The 20,993-nt window shown below is 26.5% G+C and overlaps 3 protein-coding genes across 6 annotated transcripts; 1 reads left to right on the top strand and 2 right to left on the bottom strand.

Moving 5' to 3' along the window:
* Positions 1 to 259: 259 nt before the first annotated feature.
* On the top strand, positions 260 to 6,509 carry Ktub (Tub domain-containing protein ktub). Of its 2 annotated transcripts, none has more exons than XM_074239572.1 (7): positions 260 to 956; positions 1,049 to 1,184; positions 3,202 to 3,461; positions 3,545 to 3,712; positions 4,481 to 4,829; positions 4,890 to 5,042; positions 5,627 to 6,508. In XM_074239572.1, the coding sequence occupies exons 1-7, from the start codon at positions 915 to 917 to the stop codon at positions 5,758 to 5,760; spliced, it is 1,242 nt and encodes a 413-aa protein (XP_074095673.1). In that variant the 5' UTR covers positions 260 to 914; the 3' UTR covers positions 5,761 to 6,508. The 2 variants fall into 2 exon arrangements, with proteins under 2 accessions (XP_074095673.1, XP_074095674.1); XM_074239573.1 differs by having other exon boundaries at positions 261 to 899; positions 983 to 1,184; positions 5,627 to 6,509.
* Positions 6,510 to 8,631: 2,122 nt separating this feature from the next.
* On the bottom strand, positions 8,632 to 13,844 carry LOC141525509 (uncharacterized). Of its 3 annotated transcripts, none has more exons than XM_074240026.1 (5): positions 13,596 to 13,844; positions 10,347 to 12,078; positions 10,148 to 10,271; positions 9,942 to 9,991; positions 8,640 to 9,239 (listed from the first exon to the last, which is right to left on the bottom strand). In XM_074240026.1, the coding sequence occupies exons 1-5, from the start codon at positions 13,691 to 13,693 to the stop codon at positions 9,081 to 9,083; spliced, it is 2,163 nt and encodes a 720-aa protein (XP_074096127.1). In that variant the 5' UTR covers positions 13,694 to 13,844; the 3' UTR covers positions 8,640 to 9,080. The 3 variants fall into 3 exon arrangements, with proteins under 3 accessions (XP_074096128.1, XP_074096127.1, XP_074096126.1); XM_074240025.1 differs by having other exon boundaries at positions 10,076 to 10,271; XM_074240027.1 differs by lacking the exon at positions 9,942 to 9,991 and having other exon boundaries at positions 8,632 to 9,239.
* Positions 13,845 to 17,871: 4,027 nt separating this feature from the next.
* On the bottom strand, positions 17,872 to 20,098 carry LOC141525510 (uncharacterized). Its single transcript, XM_074240029.1, has one exon. It carries the CDS (start codon positions 20,079 to 20,081, stop codon positions 17,928 to 17,930), a length of 2,154 nt encoding a protein of 717 aa, XP_074096130.1. The 5' UTR covers positions 20,082 to 20,098; the 3' UTR covers positions 17,872 to 17,927.
* Between the last annotated feature and the right edge of the window lie 895 nt (positions 20,099 to 20,993).

Consider the following 20,993-nt stretch of genomic DNA (forward strand, 5'->3'; position numbering starts at 1 on the left):
CAAAATTGTAATGGTTTTATTGCGTTAATTATTATAAACGATTAACAAATAAATAAAATATTGTGTACGTTGATATTTTGTATGTTATTTCGTTATCTTACGAAAAATTCATTTACAGTAGTCATAATAATGTTTTTTTTTTTCTAATTAAATTTAAAAGATATTAGGTAATTATTTATTTATTTTTTTTAAACATATTAAAAAAAAAAATTTTTTTTCATAGCAATTTTTTGTTTAATTTTATATTTTTTTCATAGCAATTTTTTTAATTAATTGCGGTTTATATTAAATTAATAAATTTTCATGAATCTTTGATAAATTAAAAATTTTTTTTTTTCGGGAATCCCAACATTTAAATATTTTTCATTTTTAAAAATTTCCCGCCATTTTTAAATAATTGCCGCCATTTTCAAAAATGGCGGCTTTCAGCTTGACACTCATTTGAGGTCGATAAAAACTCACCCTAAAATTAAATAAAAAAACAAAAACTAACACACGAAAAAAAAAAAAAACGACATTTTTCACCTAAATAACCACTGCAGCATTAAAAAATTTTATATTTTAATAATAAATAATAAATATGTAAACTAGTGGAAATAAATAATAATTAGTGCAAATAAATAAAGAATAGTATCTAATTTTATTGACAATCATAAACTACAAAATATAAAATAATAATCGTGTAAATAAATAATTTTATATTGGTGTACGTAATAGGTTGCCTTGGGTACCCCAGGCAACGGTGCTTCAACATTTAACGTAAACAAACTGATTATTAACTCATCCATTGTCTTGATACATATAGACACCTCCAAAATAGGACTAGCCCTTGTTATTTGGTATCGATAGCTGTTATTATTTTATCTATTCATACATATTATTCCAAGAGTTTAATAAAGGTAAGAATATTAAAAATGACGTCTTTGGACATACGCCAGCAAAAATTAGAGCAACAAGTGAGTACTGGATTTCTCTGTTACAGATATTTTTATCTGTTTTTTAATGGAAATTTATTAGAAAGGTGCTAATTAATGGTTTTATTGATCAGAGGCAGATTATTGCGCAAAAAATGAGACAGAAAAGGCAAACTGGAGCCGCTGGCATGGTCCAGGCTTCGGCTATTCCTGGTGCTACTTTTATTAGTCCTACTGGGAAGTGGGTCGCTCCTGCTAATGATATTCATGGTAATTTTTTAATTTTTTATTATTTTATTAATAATTTGAATATTTAAAAAAAAAATATTTTTTTTTGGGTTTTAAAATTTCAAATTTAATTTATTAAATTAAAAGGTAATTTTATATAGGTATGTTCAGACGTGACTAATGACAGATAATCAATTAATATAATATATAATCATACATTGCTAATTTTTAAATATAGTGAGATATAATTTTATATTTTAAAATATGAGTTTTAAGTATTACAAGATTTAAAAAAAAAAATTTCAATATTTTTCTCTTGTAAGTAAATATTCTGTTAAAAATATTGATTTATTTATGCCAAAGCCTGCTGACCAAATGGCAAGTAAAAATACAAAATACGATAGATTAGAATTTAAAAAATATTAATAACAACAATTTTACAGTTTTAATAAATATTCTGATTACAATTTTACAATTATCTGAAATAAATACGCTAACAAAAATCAAAATTGTCTTAATAGTAATAACATTGACATCAGACGCAGAGGTTTAGAAATTTTTTGATTTTTTTTATTAATTAAATTACAACTAAAAAAAATATTTTTAAAAATTGCATTATAAAATTATTAAAAAGTCAAATTATTTGGTGTAATTTAATTTTAGTTATAAGACGATTGATTGAATATGAATTATTATAATCTCAAAAGGTAATAATTTTTGACAATATTCTGACGTAATTTAAAATGAAAAAAAAAATTGAAATAACAAGTGATTAAAAAGTTGATATTTTAAACTCAAACCATCATCAATTGTTCAAAATTAAACTTGAAAAAATAAAAAAAAAAAATTTATTTTTTTTGTAAATTACTTTTTCAAATTCGGACTTTTGATTTTATATTTTATTTATTTATTATTATTTAAGACTATCTGCAATTTACAATAGCTTCACAATAATTGTATAAGTGTAACAATTTTCTCTATTGTAATTTAGATTTTTTAGACATAATTCTACTGTTTATTGTTTTATTTAATCAACTTCTGTTACCAAATATTAGCTCAAAAATTTACGTTCATTTTTTTTTTTTTTTTTTTATTTATGTATATATAATAATAACACCCGCATTTTTATTATCATCACGATTAGGCTCGTAATCTTCAATGAATATTAATGAAAAAGGTACCGTTATTCGAGGTATGAAGAATAATATTTTAAAAAAATTATCTAACATGTCATAATGTATTCACAAAGATTTTTAGAAAGTCACAAAAAAATGAAAAAATTTTCCCGTGTAAAAAAAAATTGTCCCAAAAATGTTCCAAGCTTGGGATTTTACACGGTTGTAGATAAATCCTAAAATTAATGGATAAAAAATTTTGGGACAATTTTAGGACATTTTTAAAATATTTTTAGGACAATTTTTTTTTACACGGGTTAAACTAAATTTGTATTATACTGAAATATGAAATTTATACAGGAAGAAAATAATTCTTAGCTCCAGTATAAATTTTCAGTGAAAAAATTTAATTAGTTCAAGTGTCAATTAAAAAAAAAAAAATTTACATAATTGTAACGTTCTCGTAAAATAAAAAAATATTTAAATTAATTTTTGTCTTAAAAATTACAATTGCTTCGCTGGTGATGAATAAAATCGCTTCCGATAAAAGAGTATCGGGTTCTAGTCTAAACGTCGTGATAACTGGATTCCAACGACTTCTGTAGGGTAACCTGAGATACAATGTTGCCGATTTTATTAATTATTATAATAATTTTTTGCACTTTGAATGCAAATCCAGGCAGTCAGTCTGGAAGATGCGGTCAAACCTGGAAGACAATTAAAATTAAAATTAAAACATCTAAAATTTTGAGAACGTAAAATAATTTTTATTTTTATAAATAATTAAAATAATTAGATAAATAAAAATTTTAAATATTTGATAAAATTTTTATTTAATTATTTATAAATAATTTAATTTTTCTTCAGTAAAAATTAACGACAGAATTTAAAAATTAAGTCATATAATTTTTTTACAAATGAACTAATTTTTTTTATTTTTTCAGTTTTCGATGGATCAATGCAATACACAATGTCACCAACAAAAAGCAATAAAAATCTCAGTGACATTAAAACTCCGACTGTCGAATTGCAACACACGGACAATGTGTTTGACGAAGCCTTAGAGACTAGGGACTGCGTTGACGAAGAATCTTCGCCCCTGGACACTCGATTAAGTGGCGAACCGATTTCTCTGAGGTCTACGCTTCCAGTTGCTCCTTCGGATCCTGATGCTGTTATCGTTAACCGTGAAAATAACTCAAATGTAATGCCAAATTTTCATTAAATTTATTTATTATTTAATCACTTATTTTGTATTTAAAAAAAATTTTATTAATTAATTTTTAGAGTCCGGAGTTGGAAGGAAATGTTGAAGGTAATATTGAGCAATTTGTACTACAGCCTGCAAATAAAAGAATGCATTATAAATGTCGGATTACAAGAGATCGTAAAGGTATGGATCGTGGATTTTATCCTACGTATTTTTTACATCTCGAACGTGATTATGGTAAAAAGGTAATTTTTTTTTTTTTATACTTTTATTTTTGACTAATTGATTTTAAATTAAAGTGATAGTTGATGTTCATAGTAATTAAAAGTTAGTAAATTGCGAAAATAAATACAAATCAAATTTTTCAAGAAATTTGAAAAAAAAAATCAATTTTTTTTTTATTTTTAATTTTTACTTTCAAATTAACTTAACTGAAAATTGTTTATATAGATTTAAATTATAAATTAACTAAATCACAGTATCATTTTTTTTACACTATTCTAAAAATTTGTAATTGTATATTATAAAAATACACATTTAAAAATTTTTAAATCATTTGATTTGCCCAGGACTCGATCCTAGTTCTCTTTGAGCACAACTTGTTGAAGCCTTTTGCTGCTCTGCCGTGCATATTTTTTGACATAAAAAAATTTCATAAATTTTTTTTGTCTATATAAAAGATAAATAATTAGAAAAATTTAATTACTGATTATTTAGACATAGTTAAAATTTTTTTTACATCTTTATTTTTATAAATTCACTTGCTCTTTAAAATAAACTGAACAAAATAAAATTAAATTAAATCAAGTCATATTTTATAAAAAATTGTGAAAAAATTAAAAATAAAAAAAAAATTTCTATTTTTTTTCGAAATTTTTTTTTTTTAATTTTTAATTTTTACACAATTTTTTATTAAATGAGAATAATTGGAGATCTGTTAATAATTTGGTGCTTTTACTTAAAGATATAAAATTATGTTGAAATTTTTTTGGTAATTGTTTTTTTATTCTCAGGTATTTTTACTGGCGGCGAGAAAACGTAAAAAAAGTAAAACGAGTAATTACTTGATATCTACGGACCCAACGGACTTATCCCGTGACGCAGAATCATTCGTAGGTAAGCTGCGGTCGAATTTGATTGGCACACAATTCACAGTCTACGACAATGGATACTCACTAATGAAGGATGATAAAAAGCACAATGAAAGAGCTAATCCGCGGCAAGAATTAGCGGCTGTTGTCTATGATACCAATGTACTAGGTTTCAAAGGTCCTAGAAAAATGACTGTCATCATTCCTGGAATGACACCTGATCAGAAACGAATATCTATTTGTCCTCGTGATGATTCTGAAACACTTTTAGGTAAATTAAAAAAAAATTTTTTTTTTAAATTATTTTCTATAAATTAATTTGGAATTTCAGAAAGTTGGAAAATGAAAAATATGGATAATTTAATTGAATTACATAATAAAACTCCAGTATGGAATGATGACACGCAATCATATGTTCTTAATTTTCACGGAAGAGTTACACAAGCATCTGTTAAAAATTTTCAAGTTGTACATGATACTGACAGTAAGTTTTTTATTTTATAATTTTAAATAATAAAATGAGAGCAACTATGTAAAAAAATTTTTTTCTAAACTAAAAATTTTTTTTGGGCTTAAAATAAAAAAATAGGATTTTAAATATATGACAAGAAAAAGTTACCTGAAAAATTTTTGAATAGTTCTTGGTAACCTTATAAAAAAAAAAAAAATTTAAAACGATTCAACCCATGCAAAATGTATATCTATAGAGGAGAAGGGGGTTAATTGAACCAAAAAAAGTTTAGTAATTTTTTACTATTCGAATTAAAACTAAATAATAAATTTTTTTTAAAATGTTAGTTTATTATGTCTACTATAATTATCAATACATAAATTAGTCAATAAACAACGTGAATTTTTTTAAATTATTAATTTATCCAAACGCGTCGAATGGTTCAATTGACCCCCTTCTCACTTACTTTTTAAAAAAAATAAAATTTTAATAAAATTAAGTTGCAAGCCTGAATGATCCTTAAATTTTATTTTAATAATTTAAACAGTTGCTTATTTGATTAATTATGTATTAATTAATATTTTTATAAATTAATTACTAAACAAAAAATTTTTCAGCGGATTACGTTGTAATGCAGTTTGGACGTGTCGCTGAAGATGTATTTACAATGGACTATCGTTTTCCATTATGTGCATTGCAGGCCTTTGCTATCGCACTGAGTAGTTTTGATGGTAAACTTGCATGTGAATGAGTTTTGATAAATTAATAAATTAAATACTTATTAAATTATTAATAAAAAAAAATCTACAAATCATAAATATCAACAAATAAAATCATATTTAATTATGTTAACAAAGATAGATATTAAAATATATAGTTATTTAAAAAAAACATTCCAGTGAAATGAGTAATAATATAGTTAAGGAAAGATTGAATATTAATAATAATAGATTTAATAGTAACAAATAAATTTGAATGAAACTTTTTTATAAAAAAAATTAAATAATTAAAAGAATATTAAAAGTTAAATTTCAAAATAATATTTTTAATTTTTACTTTCAAATTAACTTAACTGAAAATTGTTTATTTAGATTTTAGTTATAAATTAACTAAATCACAGTATCATTTTTTTTTACACTATTTATTCTAAAAATTTGTAATTGTATTTTATAAAAATACACATTTAAAAATTTTTAAATCATTTGATTTGCCCGGGACTCGATCCTAGTTCTATTTGAGCACAACTTGAAGCCTTTTGCTGCTCTGCCGTACATATTTTTTGACATAAAAAAATTTCATAAATTTTTTTTGTCTATATAAAAGATAAATAATTAGAAAAATTTAATTACTGATTATTTAGACATAGTTAAAATTTTTTTTACATCTTTTTTATAAATTCACTTGTTCTTTAAAATTAACTGAACAAAATAAAATTAAATTAAATCAAGTCATATTTTATAAAAAATTGTGTAAAAATTAAAAATAAAAAAAAAAATTACAAAAAAAAAATTTTTTTTTTAATTTTGTTAAAAAAAAAAAAATTTATTTTTTTTTTCGAAATTTTCTTTTTTTTTTTAATTTTTAATTTTTACACAATTTGTTATAAAATATTTATTTTAGACAGTTAAAATTTTTTTTACATCTTTATTTTTATAAATTCACTTGCTCTTTAAAATAAACTAAAAAAAATGTGTTCATGATTTAAAAAAAGAAAAATTGCAGTACACTAAAGTACAGTATTAATAAAATTGTTAATAAAAAGGAAAAAATATTTATTTGTATTCAATAAAATTAAAAGCAATGAATTTTAGAATAGCGCAATGAAAAAAAAAAAAAAAAAAAAAAAATAAAATCTTGATAAAAATAATTTTTTTACATTTTTAAATTTTTGTTAATAAATTTTTATGTTAATTAATGAATAATTATAATTATGTACTTTGTAAGTGCACTTGTGTGTAATTTAAAATTAAGTATTGTATTTTTTGTTTATTATTTTGTAATAGATAAATAAGTATTCTTATTTAGTATTATTAATATGTTGTTAACTAGTGAGTGTATCTAGTCTAACATTTGTAATTAGTTTTAATAAATAAATAAATTAAATAATAAGTTTATTTATTTTTTTTTGGTTTTTAATAATTGAAAATTTATATTATTTAAATTAATCAGTGAAATTTTATTTCGAAATAAAGAACTTAAATGTATATTGCGTATTACTAAAAAAAAAAAATTGTACTGAGAAGTAATTAAAATTTCAATTTGTTTATTTAAAAGTTAATAAAAAATTTGATAATAAACAAATAAAATTTGCAAAAGATTTTTATGTGAAAATATAGATATTTTACTATAATCGCTGAAAATTTCGTTAAGTTATCTTCAATAACTTTTTTACAATTAATTTTTTAATTAAAAGTACCCGTGTAAGACAATTTTATGACACATGACAATTTTAGGATACTTCTATGACTATTTTAGGACAAAATTGTCATAAAAGTATTTTAAAATTGTCCTAAAATTATCATAAAAGTGTCCTAAAATAGTCATAAAAGTATCCTAAAGTAGTCGTAAAATTGTTATAGAAGTATCATAAAATTGTCTTAAAAATGTCCTTAAATTTTCATAAAAGTATTTTTAAATTGTCTTAAAAATGTTCTAAAAGTATCCTAAAATTGTCATAAGTGTCATAAAATTATTTTCAAATTTTTTCCTAAAATTTTCCTAAAATTGTCATAAAAATATCCTAAAATTATCATAGAAGTATCCTAAAATTGTCTTAAAAATGTCCTAAAATTGTCATAAAAGTATCCTAAAATTGTCATAAAATTATTATAAAAGTGTCCTAAAATTGTCATAAAAGTACTTTTTACAATATTTTTCCTCTAAGTAATTGCGACAATATTTTTCTAAGATAAAAATTTCATTTCCGTTTGCCATAAAAAATTTGTCATAAAAATGTCCTAAATTGTGTCACCTTCAGTATCCTAAGCTTACGACTCTTTTAGGACAATTTTTTTTTACACCTATACCGAAAATTTTTATCATTAAAAAAATAGTTAAATTCAAAATTTTCAAAAAAATTTTTTCAAGGCTGATTTTTAGGTCTAACTACTTTCAATAATTATATTTTAACAAATTCTCTATTATCAAGACATGTTTTGACTCAAAATATCGATGCAAAAAATATAGAACATATTTATAAAAAATGTAGAGTAATATTTATAACAATAAAAAAATTAATATATAATATTCTTTTATTTCTATAAATATATGTATAAAAATTTTCATTACAAAAATTATCGCGTTAAATAGGCACTGAATAAGCATACAAGCTTTTAATAATATTTAATTTTAAATTAAATAATAATTAATAATAATAATTGTAAAAATTGGTTACTCATTACATTAATAAATTTATTATTAATTATCATTAATTCAATAACTTAATACTATTGTTAATGAAAGTGATCTTATTTACACATAAATCTACAACAGGGAATCTCATAATTATTTTTATCAATATTTACTATTTCAACAATTATATACTGTAACAATTGTATATTTCGTCCAATTGATATGTTACTATTTTATTTATCAATTAATTTGTGATTAATAATTAATAACATATAAAAATTAGTTATGAAAAAAAAAAATATATATATATATATTTAAATAATTATAATAAAATATATTATTTAATTAAATTTTTTTTATCCAGAAAAAAATTTAATTAAGATAAAAATTTAATAAAAAAATTACAAATAATTGAAACTCTTTTTTTAGTATGAAAGTTTAACATTTAAATCAAGAATAATTTTTTATCAAGTTTCAATTATTTTTTAGAGTATGAAATTCAATTCCCTGTGGCAGTTATTGAATTTGGCTTGATCTTAATTTTTTTTACGATAATATAAATGTATCAGTCAATAGTGAACAAGAAGTTATTAAGTTAATTAGTATATTATTTAAATTAATAAATGAATTTATTAATTTAATTATTTTTTAAACTCTAATAATAAATATCTTTATAAAAAAAGAGCGATAATAATAATTATAACTGTTAATATAACTATATCATGTTAAATTTTTTTTAGAAAAATTTGTCCGTGTGAAACCGGGAGCTGGAATCCGAGATGCTGGTCGCGGTATCCCGCTTAATGATCTGGTTGATGGTGGACGTATTCCGGATTTTATTTCTGGTTTCTCTGGATTTTTTGTTAATTTCTCGAGACTCTGAAATATTTATATAATTATTTAATCTTTAATATTATTAACAAACTATAATTAGTCAGTAATGAGCTAGCAACCTGGAGAGGCTTTACGATTGCTGAGATTTATGGATTATGAATAAGAAAATTTTGGCTTAATGACTTTTTGATATTTTTAATCAAACTGTATTTTTGATTTCATTTTTTCTATTTTTTGTATTAAAAAAAAATTGTTGAAATTTTTCTAAGTCCAAAAAAATTTTTTAAAAAATTTGTAAAGAATAAATTGTACCGTTAAATAATATATATGACATAGTGATTATTAAAATTACGATTTTACTGTTTGAAATGGTAATTTTTAGCAGTTGATCATAAGGGGAGAAGGGGGTAAATTGAACCATTAGAATTAAAAAATCGAAAAAATTGAAAAAACGCTTCATGCTTTTAAAATTAAATTCTAATATGTTAAACTCGGATATGATCAAAATTTTAAATCATTGGGATTAATAAATTTTGAAAAATTGAGATTTTTTTATTTTTAGGCATGTAAACTTTTTTTTTCGGCTGGTGTAGTAGACATAATAAACTACCATTCCAAGAAAAAAAAAAAAAAATTATTATTTAGTTTTAATTCGAATGGTAAAAAATTACTAAACTTTTTTTGGTTCATTCAATTGACCCCCTTCTCCCCTACTATTATTTATTAAATTATAAAATAATTAATTACTATTTGCTTTGGTGGAAGACAGGGTTTAACAGTCGGCTTATAATTTCCATCTAGAACAGAAAATGTCAAATCACTCTAAAAAAATCAACCCAACAGCACAATGAAATAAATGATAAGTCAATGAAAATATTTACATGTAGACTCGTTAGATTTTGATGAACTCGGACTAATAATCGGTGAAGATGTTTTAACATGACTATCATTACCTTCACTCAAGCTCCCGCGACTCCCCGAGGGAACCTCTCCGTCTTTTAAAATCGGCGAGGGTAAATCTGTGGGATCAGCAATCCAAGTGTTCTCCATTATTTTCCTCTCTTTGAAGTCTTTGTCCTGAACCAAACGGTTAAATTACTTAAATTACCAATTCGATAAAAAAAAAACTGGAGATTTCCCGAAAATACTCACATCGGAGTCAACGGACAAGCAGTCATCAAGATCCGGAGCGGAGGCGATACTCTGGGTGCTCTCTATACTCTCAGTGGATCCTTGAGCAAACTTGTACTTGCTTTTTTTATCAAGCCTACCATCCTCCGCGCTTCCAGTCCTGGAATTCCTAAAGCCATACAATCCAGACCTAGGCTTGCTGTCACTCGGCACTAATTTCAGCCCGCTGTTCAAATTGGGATTAGATTTCTGCAAGCTCTGCGGCAGTCGAGAGAAATTTTTCTTTCCCACACCAGCAGCTTTGGCCTCACCCGTTTTTTTGCTTCCACACCTGTCTGCTAAATTTTCCAGGGACCTAGTGTCCTGTATATTGAACCCAAAGGTCTTTCTCAACAACAACTTGCTCGGTACTGGCTTCCGGTACGTCTGATAACGATTCTTCATCACATTAGCATCCTCTTCATTCTCATTATTGTAAGTTTCATTCAACACTTTGTTATTCTCAGCGACAAAAGTTGAATTAAGGCACTTCTGATTGTCAATAGTTATCGGCTCTTTAAATCCATCCGAAGGCAACGATTCGTCATCGACAATGAACGTTGAATTTAAATCATCCGACAATTTAATCGTCGAATTAACCTTTAAATCACCTTCTTTGTTCCCTAAATTCTGATCTACCTTTAAATTTTCTTCCTCACTGCAATTTATTATTTTTGAGCACTTGTTCAATTGCAAGTTTAATTTTTTACTAGAATAAATTTTATTCTCCACACTAAAATCATCAGTATCTTCTCGACAGATAACGTAGCTCAGATGATTAGCTTCGTTGTTATCAAACGTGCGGTTAATCAAAAAAGATTCATTATTCAGCGCTGCGTACAATTCATCAGCATTGAATGTCGCGTCAATTTTTTTCTTGGACGCCGAATTGTTCACCGTGACAGTGTTATTAAGGGAAGAATAATTCGGATTCTCTATGCAAGACCCGTCTGATAAATCCCGAGCAAATGGATTGTTAGTATCCATAGTATCGCTGAATAAACTAGTCTGCATCATGGAAGTGGTCAAAATCTGCGAATCATCCATTTTAGGACCATTTTCAAGTGATTCTAGTCGCTGCGCTTCGGCTGACGTTCCGACTACAACTGCGGGCTCGTCTTCTCCCACTCCACCGCTTTCTATCCCCACTACGTGACATTTTACCCCCACTCCGGTTCCTTTAATCCCTACTCCTGCTCCAAAGCAAGAAAGAGACGAATGCGTGGATCCAGCTAACTCAGAATCTTCTATCATTAACAGAGACTCAGTGAGACTCGGCGGTTGCTTGTTGTTTATTAATAACGACTCGTTTAATTCCGGTGCGTCCATGTTAATGAAAGAGTCGACGCCATTTTGTTGAGACATGTTCAGCAGTGTTTCCAGACTTGTTTGTCCGAAGTTTGACCCGCTGTAGCCCGAGCTTGATCTTAGGATCGAAGGCACTACGTTGATACGCTCCGTGAAGTCGAAGTTCAACCTTGAGCTCGGAAGTTGCGCAACGTGAGGCGTCGATGTCATCAAATGACTCCCTCGCGGATTTATTGGACTGTTTTCTAGAGACGAGGCTACTTCGGGAATCGAGTCGATGCTCAGGCGCGAATATCGCTTCTTTGCACGGGTCCATGTCCGTGTGTCGATTAGTCTTTTTGTGTCTTGATCCTTCAACCATGAAATTAGGTTTGATATGCCTTTTGCTTCTGATATGTCCAGGAAACTGAAATAGTTAATAAATAATTAAATATTTATTCTAAATTTTGATTAGTAATTTTTTTTACAATTTATAAATAAATTTATAAAATTATTTTGAATTTTTGAAATTATACTTTTGACGCGATAGAGAAAAATGATGAGAGTGAATTTTTACGATGCGCGCGCACACCGACACCTAAATTCGACATCGTAAAGTTAGTTCCAGGTGGCATGACAATCGATAATAACTATGTTCAAGTTGTATATTCTAGTATTTTTTAACTTGGTAATAATTTTTTTTTTTAATTAATATTTTTTCAAAAATAATAATAATTTCATGAATTAAAATATTTGAACTAAAATATAAATATTGTAGTACCTATTATATTTAGGTATCTTTTTATTGAGTTGATAATTTTTAATACAGACTTAATCATTTTGTTTATCGAATCTAATAATTCTATCCATATTTTTTAAAATTTATATTATAGACCATTTTAATAATTTTCCAGAATATTATTGGAAACAAAATCTAGTTTCGTACTACAATATTTGTCTTTTAATTCATGTAATTAATATTATTTTTAAATAAATATTAATTAAAAAGATATTATCACTAGGTTAAATAATAAATAATGAACTATTTTATAAGAAACATATATTTTAAATAAATAATTAAAATATTTTATAATTATCGATTGTAAACTATTGATACTTTGCAACTCTAAAATTAGTTGATTCAGAAAAATCTTAAATAATATTGAATTAAATTCATGTGATAATTAATGATTTTATATTTATACGGTATAGCTAAATTTTTATCATAATAAAATCTTTTTGATTGTTTTTAACATTTTTCTTCGATCATTTTTCCATTTTTTTTTTATTATATGTCAAAGAAGTATAACTTCTGACGCGTGTACATAAGTACACACACTTTTTTTTTCTGTAATTCTATAATAAATAGAGAATTGATGGATTGTTTCATTATTTTCCATCGTAAGTATTAATTTTTCTCAAATAATTTAAAAATTCATAGTTTTGAACTTCCCGCTAAAATTGAAAATTTTCAAAAATCGGGAATTTATTGTTTTTACCTTTTTTTTTTTTTTTTTTAAATCAATCAGAAAAATTTTTTAATAAAGTTACATTCACTTAATTTAATGAAAGATTTGTATAAATAAATATTTGATCTCTTGAACAAAGAATTCAACACGAAATAAAAAATCCGCCGTAGTACCTCCACACTTGCCCCAATGAAAAAAAAAAAAAAAAAAAAAAAAAAAATCTTCATAAAAAATTTTTATCATTCTATCTTAAATAAAAATTAATATTTAAAATTTTTTATAACTAAATATAATAATAATGATACAAAAATGCTTGAAATAATTGAACAGCACCACTGTAATTCTAAAAATAATAACAATAAAAAAAAACCGTTACTTTGAGGTTAAACCTGGAACTTAAAAAAAAGTGTATTATTAAAATTCGTTAAAAAAAAAAAATTATTAAAATAATTAAATAAAATTATTTAAAACTTACCAAGTTTCTTGGCAATTAAAATCTAAGCTTGAAACATCAATAGTATCACAATAAATATTATTATCGCCATCTTGATAAAAATCACGTAATTGTGACATATTTTACCTTTTTTTAGAACTAATATATATTTTTAATACAATATAATACTTATTAATTAGCTATTACTGATATTACCAACAATTTTTATAAATTTTACTCATTTTAAATAACTTATACTACAACTTAACAATACATTGTTGTAGAAATTAGTACATAAACTTTTCACGAGTTAACTGAAACTTAAACTTGATAAAAAAATATAATAAAAATAGTGAGACATAACCTTAAATATAACTTAGTGAGTAACTTATATAAATATTATATTATACATGCATAATATAATGTATTAAATGTATGATGTACGTAGATAAGTGTATACATGTGTGTGAGTACGTCAAAATTTTTTGTACATATATAGGTATGCGTACTAAAAAATTAAAATTAAAAAAATGAATTTTTAACCAATTTTGTTGTTTATTATTTAAACCAAAAATGCGTGCGAAATTTGAATTGAAAAAAAATTTATTATTGAATTTATTGACTTTTAATTTGTTTTCACTTTCCATAATTAGTAGCTGTAATTTAAAAAAAGAATTTTAGATGTTGCTAGACTGAAATTCCAATAATTCTATTGATAATTAATTTGTTTTGTTGTTTCAGTGAGTATGTAAGGTGATGGTTCAACAGACGGCCATATTTCGAGACAGAAAATCCTAAGTTGGATCAGGAGAGCATGAAATGGAGCAAGCGTACTTGAAACTTAAAAGCGCGGGAAAAAGGCTTTAATGCGCATGACTGAAATTTTATTTAAATTTTGAAAAGTTTATCAAAATAAAATTAATAAAATTATTTGCAGTTGAAATAGTGAAAATTATTTGGAAAATTGAGTCTTTGAATTTTTCTGACTCAAAAATTTGTTTTTTTTTTTTTTTTTTTTTTTTTAATGTAATTATTTATCAGTTTATTAATTATTTTCATTTCTTAATTTAATCATTGACAGCTTGATGAAATCAACTAAACCAATTGTCTAACTTCATTTTAAGGAATCTTCCATTTGTACAAAAATAAAATTAGTTGGAAATTTATTATCACTTTAATAATGCATTTAATATTTAATAGAGGTAGGATTTCCACTTTTATAATTTAGATGAAAAATATGAAAATATATCATGTAAGCAAACTATTCGTAACGCGATTGGTCAAATATATCAAAGCATAAAAATATATGCAAATCCTAAATTCATTCGCGCGCAAATTTGAATTCTAGTCTAAATTATAAGATTGGACTAGAATTTGAATTTGCGCGCGCAAATTTGAATTTTAGTCATTCAAATAATTTATAAGCGAATTATAACTGCATCAAAATTAAAAAAAAAAATGACCCTCTAAAAAATAAGAAGTTAGACCAATTTCTAATTAGACCATATTTCATGTCTTATTCAAAATTTTATTTTTTTTTAACACTTTTAAAAAATTATTATAAATTTTATTATAAAGCTGTTAATTAGTTTTAAATAAATATTAATTAATTCCTTTTATTGCAGTTAGAGGTTTTAAACCTATACATATTTTTACGGATAGCTTAACTGGCAGAGCCTTTAGCGCGTAACCAAAACGATCCGGGTTCGAGTCCCGGTCTGGGCTTTAATGACAAATTTAGCTGCGTACTATATATATTGTAGCTTTGAGTGTGATTAGACTAATCATCAGTCTATGAGATTTTTAACTGTAGATTATAGCATTACGTGGTAAGTAAAGTCGGATTAGTTGCTTGGATTTGGGCATTGAAAATCTTGAATTGCATCAGATCAACATGACCATCCAGGAGGTTTTAATGATAATAAATAATGCGAGTCTTTACTTTTATTTATTTTACTTTCCTATTCACATGTGCGCAGGTACCAGGAACTTATAACACTGCAGCAGTATTGCTTCATCACGCTCTTGTCTAATTGCTGGTAAGACTTAATATGAATCAAAGTTTGTATTTAATTAAATCATCAGACAATTTCAGTCTTTAGTAAAGTTTTGAGTCTAATTTCTGAGCTTTCGAATGTTTTTTAAGTATTGTTAAATTTTTTTTAATTCCATCGAATTTTTGTCTCTAATCAAAGTTGAAAATAATTCAGTTAACATTAGAAATTTTTTTAATCATTTCATTTTATCGGGGCATATTTATTTTGTCTTCTTGACAATTAGAAATTAAATGTTTCTCATTAGTCATTGACGCCAATATGTTAAATATTACAGAAGTTACTTTGCACGCCTCTTAATTGTCAAATTAGTATTTTTTTCTTTTTACAAGAAGATATTTTTTCATTATATTGATTCAAGAAGATATTTTTTACAAAAAAAAATTATTTTGAAGACCCAAGAGACTTTTTGAATTACGAAAATTAAATATCTTGAAGTAATGAAATTAAAAAAAAATATATTTCTTGAATCAAGTCTTTTTTTTTTGGTCTGTAAAAGCTCGTTACATCATTAATATTTTTTCTACTACACTAATAAGAGAAAAAAATTCTTTGAAAAAAATGAGCAATGATGAAATAAAAAATTTTATTTCTTAGCTGAAGAAATAAATATTTTTCTCAAAGTAACTTTCTGGTTGAAAAAAAGTTTTCTAGATTTAGGAAATAGATATTTATGTCACGAGGCCGTAAAGTGGCGGTTGTCTGACAGCGACGATATTTCGATATGAGGTTAAGGTTTGTGGCGGGAAGGTTTGAAACGGGTGTAATTTTAACGTCCGAGGCGTAGCCGAGGAGGGAAATTTGCGCTCATTTTTGAACATTCGCGTCACAAACATTAAAGCGAATATCGAAAAAAAGTCGTTGTCAAAATCGCCACTAAACGGCCGAATGACATACAATATTTTTTGTTATTATCGCTCTATAAGTTTAACTTTTGAGGGATAGGAGGCAAACAATGACATATTTAAATTTTATCAAGTTTCACAAGGGCAAAAAAACTTAATTTTATATCAATTATCTTTTTATTAATATTTATTTATGGCGTGGTTGTTATTTTATTAACATTAGGTCCGCTTCATAATAAACTGCCAGCAAAGAAATACTTAGCGCCACTCAATAGTAACTGTTTAAAATTTACTCACAATCATTGGTCGGTACACTAGAATGTGACTTTTTTTTTTTACACTCTCTCTCAATTTCGTCTGGGTGTACTCGAAAAGTTTGTAAAAAAAAGGAGGGGGTAAAACTTCACGGCCTAGACCGTGAAAAAAAGACGGTATGGTAGAGTCTCTAGAAAAGAGTTCCTTTACGGACGCCATACTGCGTTCAAAAGTTAAACTTTTGGAGGGAGTATAACAAAATTTTTTTTGAGCCCGAAGGGCTCAAAAACATTGTAAGTGCAACTTTAAGCTCCAAGTTATGGAATTAGCGGGAAGTTGCAGAGATGGCTTCTAGGGTCAACCGTTTTCCTAACGAAGTATATAGAACGACTACAGTTCAAACTTTATAAATTAATTCAAACATTAAAATATTATTAAACAATTTTTCACCAGCCGAAAAAAAAGTTTACATGCCTAAAAATAAAAAAATCTCAATTTTTCAAAATTTATTAATCCCAATGATTTAAAATTTTGATCATATCCGAGTTTAACATATTAGAATCTAATTCTAAGAGCATGAAGCGTTTTTTTCGATTTTTTAATTCGAATGGTTTTATTGCCCCCTATATTTGTCAAGTTGAATCGTTTTTAATCGCTTTGAGTCATTTTGAATCGTTTCAAATCTTTTTTTCTAATCAGAGTCCAGAACATTCCTATACTACCTCCGTAATATCTCTAGAATAATTCCGGATCATCTCGGGAATAACTTTTAAATTCAGACACTGTTACGGAAGTTTCTAGGAACTTTTTTTTTTAGGCATAAAATGATTTTATTAGAAATAAAACTCTAAAGGACACATGGCCAAATATCTTCAAGAACATTTCTATGAAAAACATTTAGATTAGCTTTGACTTTGATAATTTACGTCGATTCATTGTTACGTTTATCATAACAAGTGTTACAATTTATCATTACAATTGACTGCTTCTTCAAGCGTAAATATTATTGAAGAGAAAAAGGAGTTTTTGTTTAGTTTATACATAAATAAATTCTAAAGGTCACTTAATGATATTGCGTATCATATCCTGGTTAGAAAGTAGCAACAAAACACTTATCAAAAAGTTATTGCTCGAAGTTTGTATTAAACATTCTTCTTTGAAATAAAAAAAAAAGTTTGACATTTCAAATTATTCAACAATAAAATATTCTTAAATCATCCTCATTTATTTTTGACAGGATGTGCGTTATAAATTTTTATATGTTCTCTAAAAATTTCCATTAATTTATTCCACTCTTTCTCTTTTCTTTTTATGTTACCACTCAATTTATTTTCTTTTACCTCATCATCTGAATTAATTTTCTCAATTATCATATCCGATATTTCACATTGGATTTCACTAATTTCTAAAAATATTTCTCTTAGTAACGTTTGAGCACCTCGTCGAATAATAAAATTCCGAGTTTGTTTTTTCTTTGAGAAGTCTCTGTAATCTACAGGCTTACCTCCAAGTTTCAAAATCTTCTCCCAGGTCATTCCGTAGATCAAAGTGATCTTTTGAATAGCCAAAGTATGTATCCTAACTTTTTTACCCAACTCAAAGTATTCTTCCCTAGTTAATGGTTTTTCTTCGTCCTGAATTTTAATAAAACTATTTCGAGCGTGGTGTAAGTAATAATATTGAATTGGTATCAATTTCAACTGTTCTTCCAAGTACTCCTTCTCCAAAGCAACTTTCTGCTTGTCGCTTCTAAAACTAGTCCTCAAAATACTTTCCAAATCAATTTCTATATCTCCATATAAATCTCTTTGCGCATCTCTTCCGTAGTCAATCGAATCCTTTATTTCTTTCCAATTCATTTCCAGCAAATACGAATATCTATCCAAAAATTCCTCAAATTTCTTATCCTCATCAAATTGGGTGCTTACAAACTGTGTTTCTTTCCACAGAATGCTACTCTGTTCTTCTTCATCCCGTAAAATTCCAGTCAATGTCGGAAAAAACGGTTTTTCCAGCTTGCTTTCAATTTTTCGCAACAGTACGTTGATGTTTGATTGCTGTTTTAGAGGTTCAACTTGTTGCTTTTCATTCAACTTCAATTCTAGATTAAACAAAATGTCAATCATTTCAAATGTCACTCGACACTCATCGGACAGAATGTGCAGAACGTAGAAAATTGGTTTAAGATCTTCATTTTCGGGTTCATCTTCTTGTACAGACTTTTTAGATGTTAAATATGCTTGGAACGCTTCATCCAATTTGGTAAGATCATTATCAAGTATATAATCGAGGATTGCATCGAACTCAAACTTTTTTGTAGATAACTGTCCCTTTTCAGAATTTAGAGGGTATGTTGGGCCATTTTCCAACACTAGAAGATAAAGTTGTACGTGAGGATGCATGATCTGATCATTTAATGCATTTTTCAGCTTAGGTGAAGCCCGTTTTTGAAGCTTCCAAGACTCTGAAATTTTTTGATATGATTTCAGGTCAGAAATTTCAGAATCATTTTGTTGCTCCAAATCAGAAGACGATACTTGGTCTTCTTCCCGATCTAATTGTTTTCGATTAGTAGTTGTTTTCGTTGTTGTGGTTGAATTTGATGCTGTTGGAACCTGTTTTAGGACTTTTGGCTCTAAACGAACAATAGGAGGTACCGACCTATCTCCGAACGAAGACAATGGAGGTACATCCGTCAATTTTTTAGTGTTCGCAGACTTCTTAAGGTAATCAGCCGCAAACACTCTGAAGTCTCGGTAAATCTTGGTTAATTTTGCGCCAATTACGTCTAATCCGACTAAACGTTTGAACCGTTTCAATTCTGTGTTTAAATTAATCTCGAAGGATTTTTCTTCTTTAGGTGCATAGAATATTATTTCCTTCTGCAGAAAGTTTTGCAGTAAATTGAACCTCTGTGCTTCCTCATTGAACTGAGTCGCTAATCGGTTATGCCGCTTGACTAGTCTGTTGAATGTTCTTTCCAACTGATACATGTCATCACCATCAAACATACCCGCGTGGTTTTGTCTCACTAAAAGATTGTACTCTTCTCTTAATTTGGTTATTTCGATGGACTTATCTAAAGCGTCTGCGTAATCCTTCATAAAAACTTTAATGAATCTGTACAATTGCTTATTTACAGTTTCATACTGGTTTTTCACAGATTCTTTTTTTTGTTGCGACGTTGTAGATTTTTCAGTTTCCAATGCCTCTAAATATCCGTCATGCAGAGCCCGAAATCGATTTCGAATGTAATGAATACTTTTTTTCAGATTTTCCATGTACCGCACAAACGAATCAGTGCTGTCATAAATATCGATTTCTTCAAATTTATTTCCACTTGCATCACTTGAGATTGACGATGAATTACTCATTATTCGGTTTTATATGAAAAGTGATTACTAATAAAAGATATAATAAAAAAAATTATTTTTTGTTATACACGCTCCAAAAGTTTAACTTTTGAACGCAGTATGGCGTCCGTAAAGGAACTCTTTTCTAGAGACTCTACCATACCGTCTTTTTTTCACGGTCTAGGCCGTGAAGTTTTACCCCCTCCTTTTTTTTACAAACTTTTCGAGTACACCCAGACGAAATTGAGAGAGAGTGTAAAAAAAAAAAGTCACATTCTAGTGTACCGACAAATGATTGTGAGTAAATTTTAAACAGTTACTATTGAGTGGCGCTAAGTATTTCTCTGCTGGCAGTTTATTATGAAGCGGACCTAATGTTAATAAAATAACAACCACGCCATAAATAAATATTAATAAAAAGATAATTGATATAAAATTAAGTTTTTTTGCCCTTGTGAAACTTGATAAAATTTAAATATGTCATTGCTTGCCTCCTATCCCTCAAAAGTTAAACTTATTGAGCGATAATAACAAAAAATATTGTATGTCATTCGGCCGTTTAGTGGCGATTTTGACAACGACTTTTTTTCGATATTCGCTTTAATGTTTGTGGCGCGAATGTTCAAAAACGAGCGCAAATTTCCCTCCTCGGCTACGCCTCGGACGTTAAAATTACGCCCGTTTCAAACCTTCCCGCCACAAACCTTAAGCTCATATCGAAATATCGTCGCTGTCAGAAAACCGCCACTTTACGGCCTTGTGATATAAATATCCATTTCCTAAATCTAGAAAACTTTTTTTCAACCAGAAAGTTACTTTGAGAAAAATATTTATTTCTTCAGCTAAGAAATAAAATTTTTTATTTCAACATTGCTCATTTTTTTCAAAGAATTTTTTTCTCTCATTAGTGTAGTAGAAAAAATATTAATGATG

The sequence above is a fragment of the Cotesia typhae genome, unplaced genomic scaffold (assembly GCF_013202065.1).
Source record: "Cotesia typhae breed Kobodo isofemale line unplaced genomic scaffold, CoteBio_Ctyphae contig_26, whole genome shotgun sequence".
Classification (NCBI taxonomy): Eukaryota; Metazoa; Arthropoda; class Insecta; order Hymenoptera; family Braconidae; genus Cotesia; species Cotesia typhae.

What these genes read in the sequence shown, in the direction of transcription:
- LOC141525509 (XM_074240025.1), bottom strand. Translation starts at nt 13,693, where the DNA reads ATGTCACAATTACGTGATTTTTATCAAGATGGCGATAATAATATTTAT. An exon ending in AAAATCTAACGAGTCTACAT is followed by an intron (nt 9,992 to 10,075) that starts GTAAATATTTTC and finishes TTTCTGTTCTAG; the next exon opens with ATGGAAATTATAAGCCGACT. An exon ending in GTCTTCCACCAAAGCAAATA is followed by an intron (nt 9,240 to 9,941) that starts GTAATTAATTAT and finishes TAAATATTTCAG; the next exon opens with AGTCTCGAGAAATTAACAAA.
- LOC141525510 (XM_074240029.1), bottom strand. Translation starts at nt 20,081, where the DNA reads ATGAGTAATTCATCGTCAATCTCAAGTGATGCAAGTGGAAATAAATTT.
- Ktub (XM_074239572.1), top strand. Translation starts at nt 915, where the DNA reads ATGACGTCTTTGGACATACGCCAGCAAAAATTAGAGCAACAA. An exon ending in AGCAAAAATTAGAGCAACAA is followed by an intron (nt 957 to 1,048) that starts GTGAGTACTGGA and finishes TTTATTGATCAG; the next exon opens with AGGCAGATTATTGCGCAAAA. An exon ending in TCCTGCTAATGATATTCATG is followed by an intron (nt 1,185 to 3,201) that starts GTAATTTTTTAA and finishes TTATTTTTTCAG; the next exon opens with TTTTCGATGGATCAATGCAA.